General features: G+C 48.4%; 2 protein-coding genes across 4 annotated transcripts in view; one reads left to right on the top strand and one right to left on the bottom strand.

Annotated features, from left to right (window-relative positions):
• The window catches only part of Eip74ef (Ecdysone-induced protein E74), a 132,708-nt gene that overhangs the window by 100,247 nt on the left and 6,970 nt on the right, over positions 1 to 25,491 (bottom strand). The gene's annotated exons all lie outside the window — the stretch shown is intronic.
• Lsm11 (U6 snRNA-associated Sm-like protein LSm11) lies at positions 417 to 20,145 on the top strand. Its single transcript, XM_076376302.1, has 5 exons — positions 417 to 596; positions 679 to 742; positions 11,093 to 11,223; positions 15,956 to 16,094; positions 19,972 to 20,145. The coding sequence occupies exons 1-5, from the start codon at positions 417 to 419 to the stop codon at positions 20,121 to 20,123; spliced, it is 666 nt and encodes a 221-aa protein (XP_076232417.1). The 3' UTR covers positions 20,124 to 20,145.

Below are 25,491 nucleotides of genomic sequence, written 5' to 3'. Positions count from 1 at the left end.
ATTTCTATGCAGCTTCTACGCGCCGCTGTCTTTACGTAATCCTCAGCCGCGAAAGAAAGTTTCTATCGTTCCGAGGAGGTTAACATCCTCTAGCCTCCACTATTCAAATATCGCGAGCGATCGAGAGCAACGCGCTGCGTCGAACCACTTTACAAATACAAACTAACCGAAGGAACAATCCAGAGGGCGCTTCTCACAATCCCGTATAGTAATTGCTTTTGGGATAGGAGTGAAAGTTGCACGCGAACTTCAATCACAACGAAACAATACCAATTCTTTAGTCAGATGTACTTAGATACCTTTTTCTACTTCCTGGAGAGGGTCTTCTTAGGTTAGATACTTTTCGATTGCCCATGACGGAGGGTCTAACGAATTCGAATTGTCGCGCCTCTCGAGTAGGGACAGATAGTTTCGATATGGCAGACGACGAGAGTAGCACAACTTCTGAGGATAGTCTGGACGCGAAGAGTGAGAAGTTTAACCCGATGAAAGCGTTGTACTCATCGAAAATGCAGCTCTCGTTGGTCAAAGCGCCGATTTACGATAATATCTCCAAGTTCGAGGCCGTAATGTCGGGTTTGTCAGGACAATCGAAAGTGCGTATTTCATTAGCGCGTGCGCGCACCCTTCAGTTGTCGCGGTCGAGATCTTCTGCTCCCGTTTCTTTCGTCGTTTCAGAATGTTAATAAGCCATCCAGCAAGAAGGAAGGGGAGTGTTCTAGGCGATTCTTGCCTCACCAAGGTAAGACGCTCTTGACTCATCCGCGTCACGTGTCACGGCCGGACGCTCGCCGAAAAGTTAGGTTATGTCGGTTGGTCCCGATGGCCGACGAGAGATGGCGACCCAGTGCAACCCCTGCGCCATTGGGAGGTCGCAGTTTCATTCATGATAACTTGTACGTGGTATCAAATTTCAATGCGCTTACGGTTAGCTAACGTGAGCCAGTGTGCGTACGCGGAAGCAGAATGGACAAGTTCCGTGAGAATTCACTGGAAGACTGAACTAAACATTTTAGAGAATTTTTTATCTCAAATAAGAGAGTATTGAAAAATTTCTAAAACTAAGACAAAAATTCTTCACCATCTCTCTGAATGTGTTACGAAATTAGATGCAATTCAGTGACTCTATTCTACTTCAAGTTCCGTCTAGAACACATACTAATTCTAAATAAAAGGAGTACAGTGTTCCCTCGTTATAAGCTCGCTCCACCTTTCACCATACTTTGCAGGTTTTGCGACTCAGATTTTCTTCTATAATTGATCCCTCAGTACAGAAACTAATGCTTAAGTCTGCCCTCCGCTGTAAGCTCAAGCTCAGTGACCCTATAACGAATCCAGACTCATCTCTCCGATTTCCAAGGAGCTCAGTCTACGTCGAACAACGCCGTCGAGGTAGACCGCTCCATATTCGCGAGATTCTCTCCAGCATGAATCATTCAGCCGTATTTTTTCCCCCTGCCCCTGCTCGCGCAGTTCGCGCTAATAGGCGCGAACAAACGACGCCGGCGTTGGACTCTATATCCTAGATATTGGCACACTTTATTTACGATCTCCAACAAATACCACGAAGGTCGTCGGTGTGCCTTCGCGAGCAGCCGCGCGGCTTACTCGCGCGCGTGGTCGCGTGGAATTTGACCTCCGCGAAAGTGCGTCAACTGGTGGAAGGCCCCCAGGGGGCGGGCGTCTTCTCATTGTTTCCTTCTTCTGCGACGGGCGTCCTTTTATCGCGTGCCTGCACACTCGCGGAACGATATCTAACGTGTGCACGCTTAGAGACCTTCCCTCTATTGCGGGACTTGCGCAAACGCCGTGGAATTCGCGGAAGATCTACCAAAATCTTTCGCAACCGCGGAAGCCTACGGGCTATGGATCTATGCAGGGTCATCGGATGCCAGTCTGACTCATTTTATGTATCTTAGGTTGGAGCAGTAGTTTTTTAGTTGAGAATTTATCCCTGAATATAAATCGCTGCAGAGTGTTGGAGGAGAGGTAATGATTAAGGTGAACGTCAAGGAAATTTGAATAATTGAGATTTTGGGATATCTAAGTATCTGGAGATCCATAGATAATTCAAAGATTACTTAAATGTGAGACACTGCATGAAAAATGGAAACTGAGTTAGTAAGCATCAGTTTCTTACAAAGGAACTCTATATTTTAGATCGCCTATTTCCCCAATTTGTCCAAGTAATGAGAGCAGTATCAATGCCTCATATGAACAGAGAAAATCGTGTAAAAAAGTATAGTTAAACAACTTGTATAAGCGAGGTCGATGCACTCTGAAATATCTCCACCACGTTACACGGAAGTCTACCATAATCTTTCACCAGTAAAGCGTAAAAAAAACTCGAGCGTTAAGGGGTTAATTTGACCGACTGTCCCTGAAAGATCGAACAGAGTTGAACAGAGTCCTACGCGGCCACAAAAATCATGGGTGGTTTGGTACTCTAAAAGAGAGTTAACTTCCCTCTAAAAGGCACGGCCGATGGAGCGTTAATAGAGTCCCCATGGCTCATCGTGCGGCTTGCTCTAGCCCTCGTCGAAACTTGACCGAAGCCTGCATCGCTTAACCGTGATTCTGACACGGTGCCAAGCGAGGTCGGCTTAGATTTTCAGTGAAAGTGGCGCGGCCGTTATCGACTGGATGGACGATACTTGCTGCATAGATACTCTGATATTACTCAGAGGGAACCTATTCTAAGCGAAACTGGCGCGATTCAGTGGCTACTAAAAATCCCAGAGACTTCAAAGCAAAATTGTATTTCTTGTCATGAGCCATCCTTACTATATTCACTGTACTTTACGATTATTTCAAACTGAACTACTTTACTAAAAGAAGATCTCTCCAATCTCCAACTCAATTTCTCAGTAATCCCATAATAAAGCTCCATTACACTGTTCAATTATGACGAAAGTCAGTGACTACAAAAAATGTGAAACTGAGTGTTTGGTATTTCCGAATAATTTTGAACATTAGTACAAAGTAGCAGTAAAATATTTTAAGCAGATACTGCTCCTCTCCATAGTTGGGCAGTATACCCAAAAGCACAATCCACTCCCTCCAAGTAACCTACCACACTAACCTGTACAGGTGTTTCCCCCGAGACTCCCACCCTCTCCTCACCCTCAGCCCCAGATCTCCATTTCCACCCCACTGCCCCACTACCTCCCCTGCATCTGTAAATCCCGCAGAAAACAATCCTCCGCGACAAGGGGAGCGTCCCCGAGTTAGGGGTAAAAGGCAGACAGGGGGTTGGTCGGTGGCTGAGGTCGGTAGACAGAGCTAGTTCCCTTCGTGTTCCACCGGATACCCTGGGGGTATGTATCTATTGGCCGGCAGCCAATTACACGAGGCAGCCGATAAATCACGGATCCCTGACCCAGTGCAGTTTTATATTTACAGGCGACGCTGGTGCGCGCGCGAAACGTCGAGGGACGGCGAGGAGCGGAGGCGCAGGCTAGCTTCTCGTCGGCATTCGTCGCCTCTCTTTCGCTCTTTCCCTCGTTCGCCCCGTGTGTGTGCACGCGCGGCACCGTGCTGCACACACGCGAGCGTGCGCGGCGTGTACTCTCGCGCGGCGATGCTCTCTCTCTCGCGACATCGTGTGGAAAGCCGCGGCAGAGGGAGAGAGACAGGTCGAGGGAGAGAGACAGGTCGAGGGAGTGAAAGAGGAAGAGGTGGAGAGGGAGAGAAAGAGAGCTTCTCTGGCAAAGGGGGTGGAGAGGAGCTGGCCGTGGGACTGTATGGGTGAGTGGGGTGGGGTGTAGCGGCGTATACGTACGTAATGCAGCACTTGTTGCGCCCGGGCGTCGACCTCGACTCAACCCGAGGCTCCGCGCCGGACTGACGGTCTTCTAGACCGAAAATTTTGCACGCCGCGACGCGTAACCTCGACTCGAGGTCCTTCGGCTTCCGGTTGCACCCTGGAGGCTCCCAGACCCGCGAGATCTTTCGTCTCGTCGGTGACTTGGTTCAGTGCACCCACGAAAGCTGTGTCAGAGGTGATCCAGGGCTTCAGGGGAAGGTTGACGCGAGGTCGCGATTTGCTCGCGAAAAAGGCATTGTTGCGAGGGCACGATATCGGGATAAGAGGATCGCGGGCGCAGCGAGAGTCGCAGCAGCACTTGTTGCGTCCGGACGTCGACCTCGGGACTCGAGGCTCGAGCCTCTCAGAGCTTCGACCGCCGAACACGTTCGGTCGGATCCGCGATTTTCGCGGCTCGATTGTCGTTACATCTTGCCCCGCTGATGTAACGCTCAAGTGAATTTCTGCGCGATCGAAATGATTCATCGGATCGACTCTGCTGTTTATCGCACCGCGGGGAAAAGAGGGCTGGACGATTGCTCGACAGCGAGTTTTCCCCGACCTAGGCCAACGTGCGCGCAGCTCCTCTGATAACGACGCTCCCTGAGACGCCAGAACGACGCAATAGCAGAGACGGTCCAGCTAGGTCGATCTCGCGGCGTCGCTGCGCCTCCTGGGCGTCTGCGGTGCATTCTACCGTCGTGGACGATTCTGAGCACCGAGGGACCAGAAGGCGCGAGCAATTTCGCTCGCTGCTGCGATGCAAAGCAGTCGCCAGTCGTTCGACCCGAGTAACGGAATACATGTCGCAAGTTTGCCTATGTTTTCCCTTCGATCCTCCCGCTGTCGCGCAATATTTATACACGCCACGTATCCTCCTCTAGAAGAGCTGCTTTCCTTTTCAATTTCCCTCCATTTCGCTCGAGTCCCCTCCCTGTAGCTTCGATACAATTTCGAGCGGCACGCGCTGCGATCAAGAGCCTCTTAGGTGTACAGTAGGCACTTTTTCTAATACGACTGGTAGCTAGTGTAAGGAATCTAGTGTGATATCACAGTATCACACCCCTCGCGAGAAAATTGCCACTATTTTAATTCTACTAGATATATAGACTCTCTTTTATTAGTACCTATTCACTATTATTCCCAATTTTAAATAATAAATTTCTAGGGAAATTCTATCTAACATATGTCTCTATGTTCCTAGCAGAAATTTCATGCTCCTAACTAGTTCTCTTGCGTGGGCGTGATATAGTCGCGATTCTCCTTCTCATTAATTTCCCCTCTCTTCCCTATTCCTCAACACCCATCATCACACGATACTCATCATTACCATTATCAGTTTCTTACGATCCTGGCTTTCAAAGTGGACACTTGAGAGGTCCCTTCCTACCAAACGTTTTTCCCCCCAAGCAATATCGCACGCGGAAGCGCAGCGACGGTCTCAAAGGCGCCGAAAGGTTGCGCCGCGGTTTCGAGCGGCTTCTGCTCGCGACACCCGGTAGACTGGACGATCCAATTCCTCGGCCGTTCGTCGTGTGCACGTACACCGCCGCCACGACCTATCCCAACGTAACAGATGACTATCGAGCACGCCGAAACGGTAGCGTATCTCACCCTCCCGGAATCTAAAGCGTATCAGAGTCCGTTTCTTTCACGCTCGCTCTATTTTTCCGCCCTTCGACGAGGGAATCCCTTCGACCCGCCCAGATCGATGAGTGTTCCTCTCCCTGTGTCTCAGACGACTTGAGTCGCTGCAAAATTATCTGGTGTTCTACTTGAAAATGCGGAAGAATGTCTTCGAGGACTTGAAAAGGGTAATTTTTGAAGAGTACAGTACTTCCTTGTTATGGGCTCGTTAGTGGATTTACTGGGTTTGGAGTTGAGTTGGAGACATGAAGTTTCATTGGAGAGGATTGTCAATTATATAAGTTGATCCCTTTTTGAGTAGAGTTGATGGAGATATCCGTGATACTCTATTATGGTTTTCTATAGTATTGGAATTTCATTCTGCAGTAAAAGAATACAGTCTAGTTCTGTCGGAGATACGAACTCAGTCTCCCAGACTTCACCTGAGTCACAAATCCAGTTTTTGGGATACCTGACTCCTCGAAGTGTCAGTACCATCGAAGACAGATTCCCATCGAAATCTCAGACACAGTCTCCCGCTATAAGCTCATCGTCTCGATAAAATACCGACTCCCAAACCTATACCAAGAAAATCGCGTATAACGTAGGTGCATTGACAGTACGCGGAGAGTGATTCCGCGGTGCTCGCCGCCCGATCTACTTTTTCGCGCGCGTTCCAGGGTAAGAGTGATTTCTCCTTTCTTTCAGGAATCTCACCGAGCCTCTTTCATCGGACTTTCCTCCGGCTGGTTCACGCGCTCGCGATTTCCCACGGGGACGAGGGGGAAAATCCGCGCTCTCCTCGTCGAACGCCGCGGCGATCGTGGCTCGAAATTCTCGCGTGCTCCGCCGCTGGTTAGGGAACAAAGCTACGCGCGGGGGCGGGAAGGGACGCAAGGGCCCGGTCGCAAAAGTAACAGTACCTACGGATAGTTCGCGTAAAGCAAACCTCGAGCAAGCCCGTCGTTTCCTCGCGCTCGCTCGCTCCCGCCCGCGTGTGCGTGTGGTGGGCACGCGTGATCCCGTGCACACCAACGAAAAAACCCCGCGGCTGTGTGGGGGAGCGCGTGCGCGCACGTGCAACTCGGTGGAGCGTAGGTACGCGTCGCGTGCGCCAGTGTTGGAGAGGTTCGCGGGCGTCGGTGTGACGCGAGCTTGTGTATGTGTACGCGTCTGTGTGTGTGTGTGGAGAGGTCTGGTGGCTGCTCGGCCGCCTGCTCGCCTGCCTGCCTCGGCTCTCGGGTGCGCTGCCCGCCAGGACGTTGAACCCAGCGCGACTCAACCTGGGGATCATCCGCGGGTACAACCAGGCCTACTCCTCCTCTCCTCAACTGCTCCCCCCTCTTCTCTCCTCCTCCCTCAGCTCTTCCTCCCCCTCTTCCTTGCCTCCACTACCGTCTCCCTTCTCGCTCACTCCCCATCTCGGCTCCCTTCGCTCCACCCTCTTCTACTCCGCGATATTTCGTTCTCCGCCGCGACGGGGGTACCGCGACGCCCCACCTGCCCCGCGCGGAGCGTGAGCTCGCGCGCGCGCGCTCGCCACCGCGAACATTCTCCAGGGGCCGTCGTACCCACCTGCACAGGAGGATCCTCTCCTGCTCGGGACCAAGTGCTCCTTCGCACGCACGGTAAACATTTTTGCAGGTGAACCACGTGAGATACGCTGCACGGACGCGGAGCCACCGAGAGAACGAGTCTCCGTGGCCCCGCGAGGCTCCGCAGGCGAGGGGATACGATAATTGCCGCGCCGCTTTCGACTCCCTGGTCGAGGGCCAGACTTTATCGCGATTCCTGGGAGAGAGGTTTGGGAGTTGCTAGATTTACATGGCGAATAATAGACGTAGAGATACCTTCATAGAATTTCGGGTGTAGAGACTGCGGAGGCTGTGGAAAGATATGGAGCTTGCGATTTCGCGGGGACCTGAAGCTTCAAGTTTGAGGATTCTTCGAGGACCAGGGCCTTCGAGAGCTTTCGGAGTGAGGAGGAGGCAGGATCGGCGGCCTCTCGTGTTGTCTAAGCTATTGACTTCCCGACGCGGTTGCAGGCCTAACGGTTCCCTCCGCGGCACGTGAACGCGCTCCCGAGGCGGCGCGTTATCACGCCGAGCCCCGCGGTGTACGTAGAACGTCGGAAAAAGCTTCTGCTGTAGAGGCGGAAAAAATGATGGCACGCGGTGGAGGTGGACGTCGCTTCTCTTCCTCTTTCTCTCGGGCCTTTCTCGAGCGCGAGATTGCTCGGCGCGATTGTATCCTCGCGTGGAGAACGAGAACCGACAGTGGAAAGCGACTATCGTGAACGGCCGACCCTTGCTGAATATTCTGAGGCCGTGGTGTCGAGTAGGGTGCTCCTTGGGACGTGGGTTGGGGGTGCCTTGATTACTTTCAGTCGACTGATTCGTACGATTTAAGAATCCCTACTGCTGATTTATTATAATTACTTCTTATGCTGATAGAGGGCTAAGCTTTGATTAAACGAACTTGGATTATTCGAAATTTCTATTAGGTACTTAAGGTAATCTTTAGCTACATGCGAATGTCCAAGATTATGTTCAAATTTTGGGGACTTCTAATTTGGATTACAAGAAATCCTTATGCAAAATATGAAGTCGATTTAGTGCACAATTATCGAGACATTATTAATCAAAGTTGACGCATTTTAATAGGATTCAATAGACAGAATCAGAGAAACACTGCTTCTCAGCTAGTTCTGTGTCTAAGACAAGAAAACTGAATCTGACAGGGACCGTCTCGAATGGATTAAAAGGATGCCTCAGATTTAAATCTCTAAATTCAATACTTTGAATAGCCAAGGCCCTCCCGCATTAAAACCTGAATACACATAAATTCAGTGACCCACTAAGTATCAGAGGATTAAGAAACACCTCGAATCTCAGAAAAATTCAAGGCACCTTTCTCTGAATTTCAATAACTCACTTCAACAGCACATTGCTCGGGCATTTCGCTTGACCGTGGCGGGTTAGCGTCGAGAAACCGAGCGGGCTCTAATCTTTACGATTAGCCACGCGTGTACCGTAAACGAGGCAATTTCTAATTTCACCGCGGTTATCTTTGCGCGAGCTAGTGGGCGGGAAAAGCCAGGGTACCCTTCGAAAATCCATCGACGATGTCACGAGCTACGTTCCTCGGGGCTTGTTTCGAGGCTCTCCCGCTCGTCAGACTCCTCTCGACTTTTTATTTTTAGAAATCGCCGGCCAACGCGCTCTGCTCGGCGAGTCGGGGACGAAAAATGGTCGCGGCGCGGTTAGAGTTAGAGTCTAGTCGCCTCGCCGAGTGGAATTGGATCGCGACGATAGTGAAAGTGGCGCGAGCGAGTGCGCGCGGTGCACGCGGAAAGGAATAAAGAAAGGTGGAAAAGAAGCGAGCGGAGCGGCGCGCGCTCGGGCGGCAGGGGAGCAGAGCCTAGCTTAAGGTGGATGAAAGTTATCGGAGAAAGCCAATTGGCAGCGTCGAATCTCGCGAGCGCTCGATCGAGCCGCGAGGCACCCATCTATCGCGCGAGCTACGCGCTCCTGCGCTCGCGCGACCACGCGTGCACGGGCGCACGTGTGGGTCGCGAGCTCGTGCGCGCTCACACCAGCGAAATAAGTGCACTCGTGTGCAGCGTATACCGGCCAGCCTTTACGTAACTCCGCGGCGTTCCTCTTTCCGCGCCGGCACAGGGACGAACCAACCTGCCTTGGTTCCCCACTCTGTTTATGTATCCATTGGTGAAACTTACGTTTGGGTGGGAGAATTTGTACAGTAGTTTTTTTGGTGAATTTTTGTAAGCGAGAGGGAATGGAAATGACACATCTTTGGAGAGAATTGAAATATATGGGAATACCAGAATACAGAGTAATTATTTGCTGCTATTTAGATTACCTACGAATTTTAAGGCTTTGGATAACTGGGAATTTAAAACTTTAAATACTTGAAATTTTGAATACCTGAATATTTGAATTTTTGAATATTTGAATTTTTGAATTTTTGAATATTTGAATTTTTGAATTTTTGAATTTTTGAATTTTTGAATTTTTGAATACTTAAAATGAATTTTTGAATATTTTAAAATTTGTAAATTTGAATCATTGAATCTATAGAAATACGTAGAGTCAGTCTAAAACATTTCTACCAATAAGTATACCACTGTGCCTAGAATGAGAGAGTTGCCTCTACATATAATGGTCGTAGATACTAAAGACTTTTATTGTACTCTAGTGGTATAAAAAGATATCATCGTATGAAACTTGTCTGCTCCTAACGTTTGTACACACGAAAACAGGACGGTAGTCTTGAACAGAGACGATTCAGTCATGCACGGTGAATACTTTCGCCGTTACGAATAGTTAACGAAACGTATACAGGCAGGAAATTACCGGTGGACGTTTGCGTGCCTTCGGGGCGGTACGTAATTTATCGTAATCAAATATTTATTGCCGTCGATAACTGTCGTCGGCGGGGGAGGCGGTGTAGCTTAGCGTGGTTACTCTGTCACGGGGAATCGAAACCGCAGTTCAGTGACAACAGAAATTCTGACAATAACGGGTTTCTACCTTCGATTACACGGTCATAACTGTAATTTGATGATATCAAAACCCATGTGGTACCATTAGTACTATGGAACAATCAAGGATGCCCCTAAGATGCAATTATCTCCAGACTTGTTCAATCTTAAAATTAACTCTATTTAATACTTCGAGTGGCACACAATATTCACTGAAACTTCTATTACCAGAACATCGATTCCCTTTAATAACAAATGATTTTAATTTGCTTCTAACTCCAAATCAATCACAAATAAAATCATCCTCATAATTAATTTTATAGAGCTTCTCTTCTAATAACTACCGCCATAATTTCTTATTAGCACCATTCACAATCACTCACAGTTCATCTTATGGCACTCAAGGTACTAACAAACAAGATGCGATCTAGCCTTAACCCAGCAGGTAAGTTAAAGTCTGGATACAGAGAACACTCGCTTGCTAGATCGTTCACCCGAGAGCGCCAAGATCGCCCGATCGAGGAAATATATTTATACATTTCCGTTAAGCGAGTCTCCCTGATTTCCTTCGAAATCCCACTCTCGACAGACCCGACCGCGTGGCGAGTTCGATTTTTCTTAACGAAGACCAACCGTCCCCGTTGTCGTCGTCGTCGTATGCGTAATGGCTCGGCCGCGGCAAGAACGAGCAAAAAGCGAGCTAGAAGCACGATGCTATCGACTTCCCTACGCGCTCTCCGTGCAAGGATGAACGATGATTTGTCGGCGGAACGACGAGCCGCGAGAGCCACATAAATTCTTATTAGCACGGCATTACGACCGCCTGTAAAAATCCGTCAGGATAATGCCGAACGCGTCCCCGCTCGTTACGCTGATAACTATCTCGCCTCGTGGCGAGTGCAACCCTCCATCGACGATGCTCATATTCCCCAGATCGATACACGTCCGAGAGTTTTTCCTCAGTTTCCCTGCTCGACGACTTTCTATTTTGACGCAACACGCACACGGAATCACGATCGCCGTCTGAAAGCTCCATGAGAGTCATCGTTCCACTGCTCTTGACTATTCAGGTCCTTGACTCGGTTTTACTGTAACTTCAGCGGACAATACCGCAGAGCGAGAGACTTTCGAGTCAGCGGTGTTTTTATGGTGTGCAGAGCCCGTGCCTGGGAGAAGCTATGGACGACGAAACTGGAACGACGGAAGGAACATCCTCACCAAAATGCGACAGACCCTCGGACCACTTGGAGTCCTCTATGGGTACATGGAGAACAGGATTCGCGTCAAGGTGGGACTCGATTTTTGCTATTTTCATTTCTCGAGATTCTGGCAGGCTAATTCGATGCTCCCTTGTTTCGAGAATTTAATATTTATGTATATACAGAAGTATTTACTTCTACCTGAAACAATATTCTATAACTCGACGCTTGAAAATTGGGAAAAGACAGGAGACAAATTATACTTATGATAGAGATCGTTTTAGGAGCATCGAATTAATTTCTGTACCCAATAAAAATTTGTGTGTTACCACATTCCCTTGACACCATATTACATGTGTATCTCTACCTATCTGTGCCAAAAGAGAAAAGAATGTTCGACACGGATACAGAGATCCCAAAGCCCAGTCTCTTCCCAGCAAAAACTCCAGACTATTCCCTCTCGACTGAAAAGAAAGCAAAGCAAGAGTTTCACAGCAAGCAGGACACGGGTTTAAGAAGAGAGGCACCTTGGGCAGAAGAAGGATGGAAATTGGAGGGTTGCGCCGAAAGCGGCACCGTAAACACCCACGCCTCCCATTTCCGCCTGACCCCTGGCATTGTGCGCGCACGCACACGCGGCTGACACACTTTCGCGACTGGGAGACACGTGCGCCGCGAGCCCTTCGAAGGTGGAGGGCTGAAAAAGCTCGAAAGGTACGGCCAGCAGGGAGAAGGAAGGCGACTAACTGTTCGGGTCAACACTCGTCTCCATGGAGACAGCCGGGCCCTTCTGACGACGCTTACACCCCTGGATCTTCACCCTTCTCTTAAAGGTCGGTCCGAGAAGACAAGGTCGCGCTTCCAGAAGTCCATTTCGGGAAGGGCCACCCTCTTTCTAAATATCAGTGAACAGTATTCTATACCACTGGCTCAAATGCGTCATCGCAGTAACAGGAACTGACAAAACCTATGCGCATGGAGCTTCTCGATTTCTATTGCGCGTAATTAGTCTCAGCTGAGGGGTATCCTATAATAGTATCGTATTGTAGGTTGGATCTGGAAGTGGCAGTGACAGACTTTTGCAATCACTTCAACTCTGATCGGTTAAATAATATTTTAGATACGCATCTCACAGATTTAAAATACTGACTACTTTAACTACCCTTGTTATAGCGTGTAACAAATATGGGTTGGAATATTCTAAGGGGATGCAGAGGAGCTCAAATGAAATACAAAATGTCCTAAAGTTACAAAATTCTTTGATTATTAGTCTAGCATATATATAGATATTAATTCTAAAGAATTATTATTGCAAAATGGAGGCAGATTGAACACTATGCCACAGGACTCTTGTGTTTCATTCGAGCTACCCTTAGAATAATTCAACCTATACCTGTTACGCCCTATATAGAGTATTTTTTAATTAATATTTCAATGTATCATTAATATATCAATTAATATTCCAATTTCGCTCGCGTCCCGAGCTTCCTATTTACTTCTGCTCTCGATTCACCGAATACTCCGGCCAGCTGCATCGCAAACGAAAGCTTCGTCGTTATCTATCCGTGTTGCGTAATGAGAAAGCGAGGACGTTCGCTCGTATCAAGAGTTTTCAATCCGACGGCACTCCTCCAAGGGAAAACGTAGAGTATCGCGCGCGTGAGTCAGTCGAACGATCCGATGAAATCACGCGAAGACGTTTCTGGATCGTATCAGTCGGCCGACAAAGATCGCGAGCCATTTTTTCCAGTCGGGAAATAAATCAACGAGCAAGGTCTTTGTGCAGGCTCGTTTCCCTCGAAGAGAAAGGAGGAAAAATCCGCTTCCCGCGATCGAGACTCTTGTCGCTTCCTACTTCCATAATTAGGAGATCGCGAGGGAACAGGATATATCTCTCCACGATCGGAAGCAGGAAGTCGATTGATTTTTCCACGAGAGGCGAGGAGAGTCCCAGAAATCGGAACTAAAATAATCGCAGGTCTTCCTAAATCCATCTAATCGAGACAGGAAACTATAGCTGAGCCCATTCTTCGCTCTCGATTCCGCTCGATTAATTAGCTTTCTCTCTCTCTCTCTCTCTTTCTCGCGTTCCCGAGAGCATCCGTGCAACAAGAGAAAAAAGACTAATCATTAAATTGATGCAATTGATCTTCCTGCGGAAGTGGCAGGCTATATTCGATACATTCTCAACGAGCGGAATCGAGCTCCTAATTGAGCCTCTCCTTTCGAAGGCGTCCAACGAGAGACGGGTGTTTCTCGATTAATTACTTTCATTAACTTTCATCCGCGGCGTCGTCACTCGCGTGACGCGACCAGCCACATGCCTAACCTTCCGTGTGCTTCTTGAAAACCACACCAGCTTGTCCTTGGCTGGGAGATCCTAATCTCCGACCTTCGAATGTTCCTGCATCCGGAAAGAAGATTCTATCGACGTCGATCGATCGCTCGGCCTTCGACCACCTTCTCAAATTGTCCCCGAAGAAAGTGCCGTTCTTTTCCTCCGCGACGCTGTCGTCCAGCGAATCGCCGCGATTTCGACGCGTTCCGACGTAACACGTCTCGATAATGAACGCTTGCGTAACTAGCCGCGCGAAAAAAATGACCAATGACCAACGCTGCGAGGATCATTAGTGCCCCGAGGATTTCTGCAGAACGATCTTCGAAGAGAGCGTATCGGTTCCCTTGAGCTTCATTCGTGCGATTTTGTACGGTGCTCGAGGGGAGATGCTGCTCGATGGAATGCAGCCACTTTGCAGGGTTTTCAATTTGCATCTGCTAGGATTAGAGGTGACTAGAATTGCGGTTCGAGGATTAGGCGAGGACAGTAGCGCTTTCATATCTTCGTCGGTAGAAATGCTGAAGCAGTCAAAGCTGACTGGTATGACTCATCGTTTAAGATTCGAACGACTATGGAACTTTCCAAAGCAGCATCACTTATGCATCTTTTACATACTTGCACCGAATGATGTCACGATGTATCGTCACTTTCATTTATAGGAAAATCGAGGCTCTGTTCCCTTGACGTAGGGTCACGTTTCGTTGGCGAGTTTATAACGAGAAATATATTAGAAAGATCAGCTTATGGTCACGATAGCGCACGTTGGTTTTATCTAAGATGAGTTTTCGATAGATTGAAGATTGAATATAATTAGGTAGATGAATAGATTGCAACATTTTCCGGTCTGCTTGAAATCGCGAGGCAAGCCTTGAAGATTAGGCCAAGGAGCAATTTTCGATTCTGCTGGTGGGCGCGATAGCTCGATATTTCGTTCACGGTGACAAGCCAGCGATCCTTGGACCGACGATTAAGCAAATCTGTGAACGCGACGACGTGTCGTCCTTCGCGGTTAATCGATGGATCCTGTCCCGCTGGACCAGCAAGGATATGCCTTCAAGGAATCTTAAGGACTCCTAGAATCGATTCCGCCTAGTCCTCTGACGTCCCTCCTCTTTTCAATGGCGTTTCACAGCGCGAGGCACGTGTCTTCAGAAATAATGACGCACAGACTCCATTGAAAAAGGCAATTGAGAAGCTTCTAAATTCTTAGTAAAATTTTGAGTATTCTTTACACTGGAAACTTTTTCTATTTTGGGAAGATTCGAAGTTTAGTCTTTTCTTTATAAATGATCTTGATTAAGATAAATATCCCAACAGCTACATGTTCCAACTTCTAAATATATTAGGTATACCTAATTAAAAATAAAAACTAGTGTCATAGAATAGTGTTCCCATCTTCTGGGACCTCGTGATTAAAGTATCGAGACATACAGTTTGAAATTATTTCCTTATGGGACATTTAACATTTACCTTAATTAAAGAAACGAAATGAATTCTGGTATATTTAGCAGAGTAGAAATAAATAGAATTAATTGGTACTCAAAATTCCTTCGTGTAGAATCGATCTATCGCAGAGTCTCATAGCAACGATATTGAGCGTTCGATGGTAGGCAGAGAGCAAGTGGGGATCGTTCGAAGGAGAGCGAGAGAGAGAGGCCGTGGAGAGAAGCGAGTCAGAGTCGAAGTCACGCAATTAGTTTTCATTGCGACAAAGGCGGGTATATATCAGTGCGAAAGGCATTGAAGGGGGCCTTGCCACGGCCTGCACTTCCGCGTATCAGCCAGCTATCTTGTCTCGCGGCGTATCTACGCGACAAACAACGGGTCTAGCGCTCGTTTTCTCGTAGACACCGTCATTAATGCAATTATCGTCCGGAAAATGAAAGACTCGCGCCTCTACCACTTTCTTCCAAGCGATTTCTTCGCGACCTCCACGGTCTCAGTTCCTCCACGCTCCGCAGACGTATTTAGAATTAATTTTCGCCCAGGGGGATCAGCCTAACGATCCACGAGTCCTCTCCATAACCCGCACATATCTCAGCGCAACTGGGGATTTGAATAAAGCACGCTAAAACACTGGAGCCCAGAGGCGACGAGTAATCTCTCGTAATTGCCGCCTTCTCCCGTTTTTCCTACAGGCAAAAACCGCGCAATTAGTCCCAGCAGATTATGCATGTGTCGCCGCGGTGCGCGCAAATAATCGCCGCTCGCCACGCTTTTTCTCTTCGCCTCCGTTCCAGCGAAGTCATCGATCAACGCCGCGTAGGAACCAGTACGCGTCGGCGTCCTCTTCATCGCTAGTACAGACACGTACGACCCGGGACAGGGTTGGACGGGGATGAGCTCATTTTCGAGAGAAAGAGAGCACTGAGGCTCGTTCGAGGGAACGTGGCTTTACCTGGAACGATTGAAACGCCGCGACGCGGGTAACACGAGACTCGCCGCGATTTAAAAGGAATAATCGCTCGTCCTTTGTGCCGAAGGTCTACACCAGGAACGCGCGCGGCATAAGGGGACACGTGGAGGCATACGTGGCCGCCTTCGACAAGCACTGGAACCTCGCGCTCGAGGACTGCTTCGAGGTTTGGACGCGTAAAGTCAAGAGGAAAGCGCCGCCACTTGGTACAGTATCTTCTGTGTTTCTTTTATGCTCAGATTGCTCTACCTTTAAGTCGACAGGATTTAGAATAGAATATATTTTAAATATTTGAAAATTTCAGTCTATATATAATCTCCATATTCTCCACAGAATTTCCAAAAAGTTGCACTCCTACCTCCAAGAACATTCTTACCTAAAACCAAAGTCTATACGATCCCCGCTAAATTGAATTCTGATCCACACGTACCAAAGATCTCAAGAAATGTCTAATTGTCAATAGCACTCAGATTTGTGAACGATCTTCCATTCGAGCGATGTCTAGTCATCGCGACTATTAAATTGTCGACTCGTGACTAGCGCTAATATTTGACAAACAGCGATAAGCGAAACATTGACGTCTTTCTCTGGTCGATTTGAGCGGCGTACTAAAGCCGTGCTCGAAATACGCGCGATGAATCAGAAATCATTGGGATGTTAATACGGTCTATAAAAAGCGGCTGAAAGCTGTAACCTCCGACATTTGTAACGTGGCTCGTCCCGCGATGATTCGAACGAGACAGCTCGCGCTCGCGCGCGATACGGCCCTGAAAAAATTGAACCTCTGACAGGCATCCAAGGCCTGTCGTCTTGCCGGGGAATTCTAAACAATGTCGCGGGTTCAATGGGAAATCGACGAATGACTAAAAAGTCTCAGTTTTTCTTCGCTCTTTTTTTCCGAGAAAAACAGACGAGCATTTCCTTTTTCTTTCTGTTACGCAAGTATACGATGTTTGTAGGTTCTACCGAGAACGAAGCGACAGCGATCCTTCATTCGTCCAGGGTTAATTACTTTCGAGGATTTCGAACAGTATTGACCACTTGCGTGAAAATTACTTTCTAAATGAATGCACGTTTTTGCGTTGGAAATACTAATCGCCGTGAGGTACTTGTACTTCATTTACTTTAATTGAAAATGACGACTTAAATGGCAAATTTTCTATTGGACTATCAATCACCATGTATGAATGACAATTTACATACCTAAATACTCGTAAAAAATTATAACGACGTTATTAGAAGAGGGAGAGTACTATAACGCGAATAAGAGGATGAATTGAAAATCATTTTTTCACGGGATAGAATTTCTCATTGAATGAATGCAATGTTACTAGTGAACGTAAGTAAATAGAAATAAAGTGCCAGTGCAAGTACCTCAACGCAATCCTATCACTATAAATTATGCAGTAATTGAAGCTCCTGCAGCAGTAAAAAACTATGCTACGCGTCATAAAAAAAAATATGCCGATGATAAAATCTAAAGCTGCCTCCTCATTACCGCAGCCCCTTCAATTACTTCTTCCCTCATCACTCTGAGTAACTACACACTAGTCGTAATATCTGAAAAGTGAGAATATAAACACAAACGCACAGAGAAGCACTCGCGCGGCCTCGAAACGTTCCCATCGCGAGATATACGAATCGCTATGCAAATTCTCAAATTATACATAATGGACGCGGTGCGTCGCGCGTTCAGAATGTCAACGCGCGTATCGATGGGCGTAGTAAGCGTAAGCGCGCGCGTGCACCCGTCGAATCCAATGCGAATCCAATTTAGTCCTTCCTACGCTCGTCTGACCATGAATGACTCCTACTACTGGCCCGTGTCAATGGGACGCGTTCGCGCGTCCCCCTGTTTACGAGGCTAATCGACGCACGGCCAACGTAACATGACTTTCCGCGTCGAGACCTCGCGCAGAATCGTCCCCCGTTAAATCGTCGAATAGTTCCCCTGGGAATGCCTCGTCGCGGTTCATCCATCGAACTTCTCAATCTTTCAACAACGCCTCTAATAATAGACTCCTCTACGTTCCATTGATTCGTTTCTATCGATTCATCGCTTCCACCCACTCAGGGGTATTTACTCGGGAGAGGATCTAACGCTTCGAGAAGGGAAAAGAATTTTATGAAGTGTCTCTATCGGTGGATCTCAATTTTAATTATTAACTTTTTACTAAAATGTATATGTATATATAATTGTGAGCTGAGAAGGTGTCAGTACTGCTACACAGTAGCCAATGAGTCCACCGACATCTTCTGAGCTTCCAACAGTACCTGTGTATTTGTTAATGAGCTGCCACGTTGACTACTGTGTCGATCATGAGTGGATACTCCTAACTTATCAGTCTCCAAAAATGAAACACCACTTGCCAAGGGTTGACATAGGCTACTAGGTCCAGGAAGGCTAAAAAGTTGGCCAGCAGTCCGGATATTAAATATGCAGAGTTGCTAGACCATCCTAGCTTCGGTCCCCTATCACTATCCCCGTTTGTTTACGCCGAAAGGCGGAAGAAACACAGTGGCTCGAGGGTCGTTGTATCGCGAGGGATACATCCCGAGGACGCCCCTTTACGCTAGGGGCAAGGACCGACCTTGACTACGTAGTGGTTGCTACGTTCGATACAAGGCCCGCGTGCCTCGCGCCTCCTTCGTTTCCCTTTTTTCCCTCTTCCTCCGACCCTCGCGACCGCTCTCTCCCTCCTCTTCCCACTACTCCCGTTTTCCTCCTGCTCTCGCGCCTCTTCCTTCCGTTCCCCGTCGCTTCCTTCTCGTTTCTGCACCGCTCGCTGCAACCCCGCGCGCAACCTTCCGCGCACGTTTTCATTCATTCACGTGGTGCGCTCGCCCGCACGTGCGTCCACTGCATCTTTTGTCGAACACGTCTCCCGCCACGCCCGACACCTCCGTCTTCCAGCGAATTCTCGAGGACCGTTTCTCTGTGTGCACAAGCGTCGACACAGTTTCGTATCCCCGAGAGTCCAGAACGCGAAGGAAAGCGAGGCGTTTCCTTCGATTTCGAGATCTCCCCCCGCGTCGAATCGATTTTTTCTCTTATCTGTAAGAGGATCGCCTCCGCCTAGCGCGATACCATCGCGTCCTTCCGCGAGGAGATAACAATCTCGACAACACTCTGACGAGCTCGTAAATCAGCGAAATGATTCGACGGTTTTTACCTTCCGAGGGGGAAGATTAATTAATTCGTGGGACAGAAGAAAATAGGAGAAAGAGGGTCACATCTTTAGCTCGAGCGCCTGCGTTCGTGCTGTTCGGAGTCTAAAAGGGTATCCCCCTCCAGTAATCGCGGTACACCGAGTTCAGGGTTAGTTGGCCTACTGACGTACTTTAGGATATCCTGAGGGGTCGAGAGGTCGTTGATACGAAGCGGCGAGGGTGGCAGGCCGAGCGACCTTGAAGAGCAACTTCCAGGATCGATGTCTGCCCGAGTACACGTGCCTCGGCGACTCCTCGTGCTCTGCCTGCTCCCTCCTAACCGTATCGCCCTACGCCCTTCTGCCTCCCCTCGACAGCTCGCCGGACACGTGCCAGCACATAAACAACCTTTCGAGACTTACCTCGTGACCCATCCACCATTCTCTTTCTCTCTTTGCTCGCGGTTTCTACGTGACGTCAAATGTTTCCCACCCTGGTTCCCTATCGTCAGAACTTGCAGCGATGTGGGGGGCGAATTCAGCGTGGAGAAATGATAGTTAATCGCGAGGAGAAGCAATAGCAAAAGAGATGAAAAATAGTACAAGTCCAAAAATCATATTTTGAGGTATTTGATCCCAATGTGTAGTTTACGTGTCTATCTGGACCCTATAGCCAAAATGTATTTAGTTCACTTGATTTTTGTGTGACTGAATACACTTGGACTCTGATTTAAAAATTCTTTATTATCCTGAAGATAGAGATTTTGAGATTATTTAAAAATGGCGTAAATTTTGGACTCGTTCTGTTTCATCTAATTTAGAATTTTTGCTTTTGAGTATGTTCTTTAAAGATATCACTGATATTTTGTTTCAAATTCGATTAACTCTCCACAGGCTCAGTTTTAAAAAATATATCACGCTTCTGATCCATTAGGTGATCCAACGAGCAGTATAAGAGTGGAGGAAACCAGCCCAGCCAAAGTGGTCGTGAAGAAGATCGAGGGAAAGAGGGAGACCTTGGAGAGACACGTGCCGCAAATGCTGCTGAGGGGAGAACAGGTCGCTATAATCGTCAAAATCAATTGAGTCGGTGAATACGTCGTAGCGGCGTACAGGAATGGACATTTGCGACGTAACGAGCGACACGACGACGCAGGGACTCCAGGCGAGACGCTATTTTTATTTTTCTGCGTACACTGTTTCTGTGCACTCCTCGAACAATTAATTACAATCATCCTGCCTGATCCACGATCGTTTTCCAATCGTTTTCGAATCGCGCTCCTAAAAGCAACGCTGGCTATGACTTTCTCGCGCCGAGCGGCAAGGACTGCCTCGAAAAAAGAAGTTAATCTACATCGGCGTTCGGCCTTCGCGGCGACGTCTAGTCGAACAGAGCTAGAGCCTAGTGGGGATTCGGAGGCTAGACAGAGCGAGAGGGGAGACGGAAAAAGAGAGGCAGGGAGAAAAAGCACGTTGCCACAGCGCTGATAGGTCTGGCTAATCCGCGGCGTGACCATCGACGAGGAAGTTGTACAGAAGAAAGTAAATTCGTAATTGTTCGAGCTGCACGGTGTCGCTGTTGTAACTAAGTCGCTGCCACGAACACGGCTGCGCTTTTTCCTCAGCGCAGTTCGTCGCACGCGAATCGCCTCTCTCTCTCTCTCTTTCCTCCGCGTTCTCGCGCGGAATGCGCATCCTGGGAAATAAGAAAGTTTCGGTGGATTAGACGAAGCCCGATAGTCGATGCAACGACCATCACGAGGACACTGACTGCAAATACGAGTTTATAGTTCCATTGACGGGAGAGACTTCGTAGAATATTGACAAAGAAAGAATATAGGTGCACAGATTTTAAGGATTTTGGGGCTGAAATTATTTGCTGACCCTTCGATTCTTAAATTATTTAGCTATGTACTATGTTATGTAATGATTTTCCATTTTTTGTGGTAATAAAAAATATCTTTACTTGGTACAATAATCGCTCTTTCTATACGTACTGATACCTCAAGAAAGATAAAATTAAAAGTTACGTCATTCTTGCAGCAAATAAGTAACATGATTCTAGAAAATTGTTTCCTCTATTTTTCACTGTCGGCAGCTAGCTATCTATATGTTTACGTAGGGGAAGAAAAGACTAAGGGATTGAAAAGATTGCAAGGTGTTCTTTCGAGCTGAGAATGATTACACTATAGACCTGCATTTGCCAACACCTGTTTTCTTTCCAGATCGATGCATTCCACGATGTTTGTACAACAATTAAAATTCATCGGTATATTGTATACACAAAAATCTTCCTTGTCTTAAAGTGTCAATAATCATACAATTTGCCGACGTTTCTGCGTTGCGACATTCGTGACGATATGATTGTAAATCACAAAACATGTTCATGATTTATTTCAATAAATAAAACAATGACCACGCAATCAAGAAGCATCGGTGACCATGGACTTTCCCAAGGCTCCAATGCATAAGACTACAGTTACAATAAATACGCCTTCTGACGAACTGACGTTCCAACAAATATATCTGAACTTCTCTCGCTCCTACGACAAATAGTTCATACATATTCTCAGAACATCAGTCCATCAGAAATCGTCCCCACTGTGACCATAGCCATAACCAAATGCGCCATATCGCCGCAACCTGCCGCAGCCTCGAATCACCCAGACCCCAGAGTCCACCAAATCATTAAATTTCGAGCGACTTTCCTCCCAGCCCAGGGCAACGAAACAGCATCCCTCAGGGGGTGATCACGACCAACGTCCCACGCGATGCCCCTCTCCCCAACCCCAAATGCTTGCTCCAGGCCAGAATTTTTCTCTCCGCGGACCAGGCACGATACCTCCGATAGCAGCACCGTTTCTACGCCGCGGAAAAGTGCATCAGCTTCGCTGGGGCCACGGTGAAAGCAAGAACCCTGTCCCCCCTGGCCCCCAGATCCGCAGAGGGGGCGATCACTCTCGGGGGCCCTCTCACTTTCGCTCTCCGGAGAAAGTCTGCCCGCTGGCCGCCCCCTCCCACTCCCCACCCAACCCCTCGTCCCTCTGACCGCCACCTTCCGCCACCTTCCGCCACCTTCCGCCTCCCCTCGGTCCCCTCCGCCCCCGCGGGCCCTTCCAAGCCGCCCCTGACTTCGCAAAAGCGCTCACAGCCGTGCTCGCCAAGGCGAGGAGCATCGGGCTTCTCCTAGGTTCTCTCGAGCACGATAGAGAAACCTAGCCGACGCGATGCAACCGGCGGAGGGGGACGAGGGAGCTCGCTTCTCTCCTCTCCGCTCCCCTTCACGCCACTTGTGCACTTCTTCTACGGTGTGCTCTCGAGCCGACGGGGGTTAATGCACTCCTAGAGCAAGGCATAACCTTAGCCGGGGCACCGAGAGAAGCGCGGGAACCTCTCCGCGTCGTCGCCGGACGCGGCGAGGAAACAACAGGCGTGTTTACGGGATCGCGCGTGATCGATAATCACACGGGGACCATCGTCGACCAGCTCGAAGGGGAGATCGGGGGCGTCGTGACGCCTGGACAGCGACGACACGGGTTGGGAGTTTATGATCCGCTGTCTACACTTGTTACGAGCTTGTTGCGCGTGGAAGGTGTATCTTGAGAACGTCTTAAAGATATGTAGTAATAATTTTAAAAATGTCGAAGAGATATCTTGGAGATGCAAGAGGTTATAATTCAGTATGTCTTTAGAGCGTCTCGAAAGACACTCTAGTATCTATGCTTTATAATTATAATTTTGCCTTACAAGCACAGACAGCATAGAAACAACTGTACCATTAGCTGAATACTAGGGGCCCATGGAATTTCCAGGCCCCCCATGATGTCTGGTTTTCCGCGCGCGTAGAGAGTGAAACTTGCGAGTGAAACTCGCTCGAGCCACGCTCGGATCGCGATAAGCGGCTGAAAAACGCGCGGACGACGGTCATCGAGGGATTCGTGGACGCGAAACCTTGGGTCTCATTGTCTACCAGCGATAATTGGATGTACTTGGCTACAGTGTCGCGTGTGTGTACGCGGCGCGCGCGCACGCCTGGCGAATAGTATTATATCTGCCTGTCTCTATGAATCTGTCTCGCTCGGCTAGACGATCGAGGCATAGGCGAAGCGAGTACGCGCGCGCCACGGTCCAGGGCCGACAGGCGAGCGCCTTGGAGGCGTAATGACGATCGTAGAAACTCTCGAGGCCGGTCCACGAGGGCCGAGAGTTTTATGAATAAGCGAACGCGATGGAAGACGCGGAGAAAGACGCGGACATCGATATCGCTCGTGTGGTATCGGGTTTAACGTTGCCACCGATGCAAAATCCAGCCGAGTCATGATAACGCTGATCCGAGATAAATCCACTTCGGAATCGAACAATCGGTCGCGATTACTGCGCTCTCCTCGAGGGGAACTCTCGATTTCGACGACGAAACCGTCGGCTCCTTTCGATGCGACACCGCCTCCGTTTCGAGTACGTCAAAGCGACGATGGGGCAATCCGTTTTGCAATATTTTCACTGGCCAGTCGCATCCAAAATATTTACCCAAAAGCGACGCTGATGCTCCCGGGTTCCACTGGCGTTGCAAAACGACTGCAGTCCATAAACAAAGCAAGGCCAGAGCGAAATCGAACGAAACCGAGGAGAGAGACGGCGGCGGAAAATTCCAGATCGCGGTGTCCTCGAATTTAAACGATAATGAGCGAGAAATAGGAGATCACCGCGCACTATGAACCAGCCTGGTAAACTTCACTCCCGAACGAGCCGTTGATCTTTATCTACGCTGCTCGAAGCTAACAATGCACCGCCTGGGAGATAAAGCTCGATCGCGGTGCGGCGAGTTTGTTAATTCGAGTGGAAAGGTGTTCTTAAACGGCTTTAATTCGAGCGTGTGCGTTTCAAGGCTCGCTGGAGAGATTAGCGATTCGTGAAGATGTCTCTGGGAAATGTTCTACGCAAATTCCTCAGATGGAGGATTCCTCTCTTGGAAGCGAGACAAGGCAAAACGATTAACCATTGTCGTGATTGGATCATGACTATATTTTACTACTACAGCTTAGGAAATATACATTTTTTTTATCAATTTACCACTGCCTGAGTCGAGGCGGGAAAATGCCTCGAGTTTGAATGATATTTTCATAAAATTCAAGAAACTCGCTAAATTGTACCTTCGCTGAGAAATAAATAATAAAGAAATATAAGATGCATCGTTGCGATACTTGAGCAAACTTTTGCCAAACCGCATCGGCAAATACCGAGATCATAGCGGGTAAATTACGACAGTCGGCGTGGGATGACGCAAAGAGAAAAACTTTGGCGCCAAAGTGATTCGACTGTGGAGCGAGCCAACATCAACGACGCTTCGATCGCGTGGACTTTTTCCTCGCGAAACTCGCGAAATTACTCCCGCTGAGACCTCTCGGTCCCGCGTGGGCTCTCGAGTACTCGGAGGCGCGCAAAACCGCGCGCACGCGTCTCATCGCGGGCCGAAGCGTTGAAAATAACCTCTTAAACGTCCCTGACGAGGTGGGAATGTTGAGTTTGCCGCGAATACTATGTTAACTCGTGATTTGCACTTCCTAGTCGAGGCTCGTACGCGCCAACACATCGTTGCTCGTCGCGCAACGCTCGCCTGTGGACGAGCGTGCTCGCGCGCGCCACACAGCGACGTCGTCGCACACGAGGCGATCTCGCTTCGGTGTGTCGGTGCAAAACTAACAATAATAATAAGGTTGAGTCATGTGGAGCCTTCGAGAGCGAAGAAGGGCCTTGATTTGTGCCCCGGGCAAGGCAAAGATCTCTGTCGCTCTGTCGGCCGATCGTTTCTCTCCTTCCTCGATTCGACGTGCTTTTTTGGAGCCGGTCAGCTCTACGTCACGTGGAAACGAACTCGAGGGCAGGCGGATCGTGAAACGCGTACTTAAACCGACGTGGATTCCCGCGAATCGACGCACGTAGATCGAGACCTCGCCTTTTATTAATCACGCTTTCGCGAAATCGCCTTTCTTAGCTGGGCTCACGACATTTCAATTCGTGGGGGAAAACACAGAGATGGGAGCCCGAGGTGGTAACTGTTACTACCACGGATATTTTGACGATTTATGACGAATTGCGAGAGATTGGAAACACGAGACAGGAATCGTATAGGTTTCCCTCGAGCAATCATGTAGGTCCGTTAGATACACATTTGTAGTAAAAATGTTTGCGAAGTTAAAAAGCCAGTGAGTTAAAGTATGTACCGTTTACAGGTCAAAATGATTAACTCCATTTTTTGAATTTTTGAAATTCTAGTGCCAAAGCAGTTGATTGGTGCTTCACTTTTTATATCAATATTTTTCTTCTGTGCAGTTAATCGATTGGGTAAATAAGCGAGTCATGGATATATTCTTTCGAAGAGTTGATTCTATACCAAGAAATAAGTATTAAGAACACAGAAATTCTTTTTCGCGATATAATCACGCTAAATTTCAAC

This window comes from Calliopsis andreniformis, chromosome 4 (genome assembly GCF_051401765.1).
Source record: "Calliopsis andreniformis isolate RMS-2024a chromosome 4, iyCalAndr_principal, whole genome shotgun sequence".
Lineage (NCBI taxonomy): Eukaryota > Metazoa > Arthropoda > Insecta > Hymenoptera > Andrenidae > Calliopsis > Calliopsis andreniformis.
This window is presented reverse-complemented; position numbering and strand designations above follow the sequence as displayed.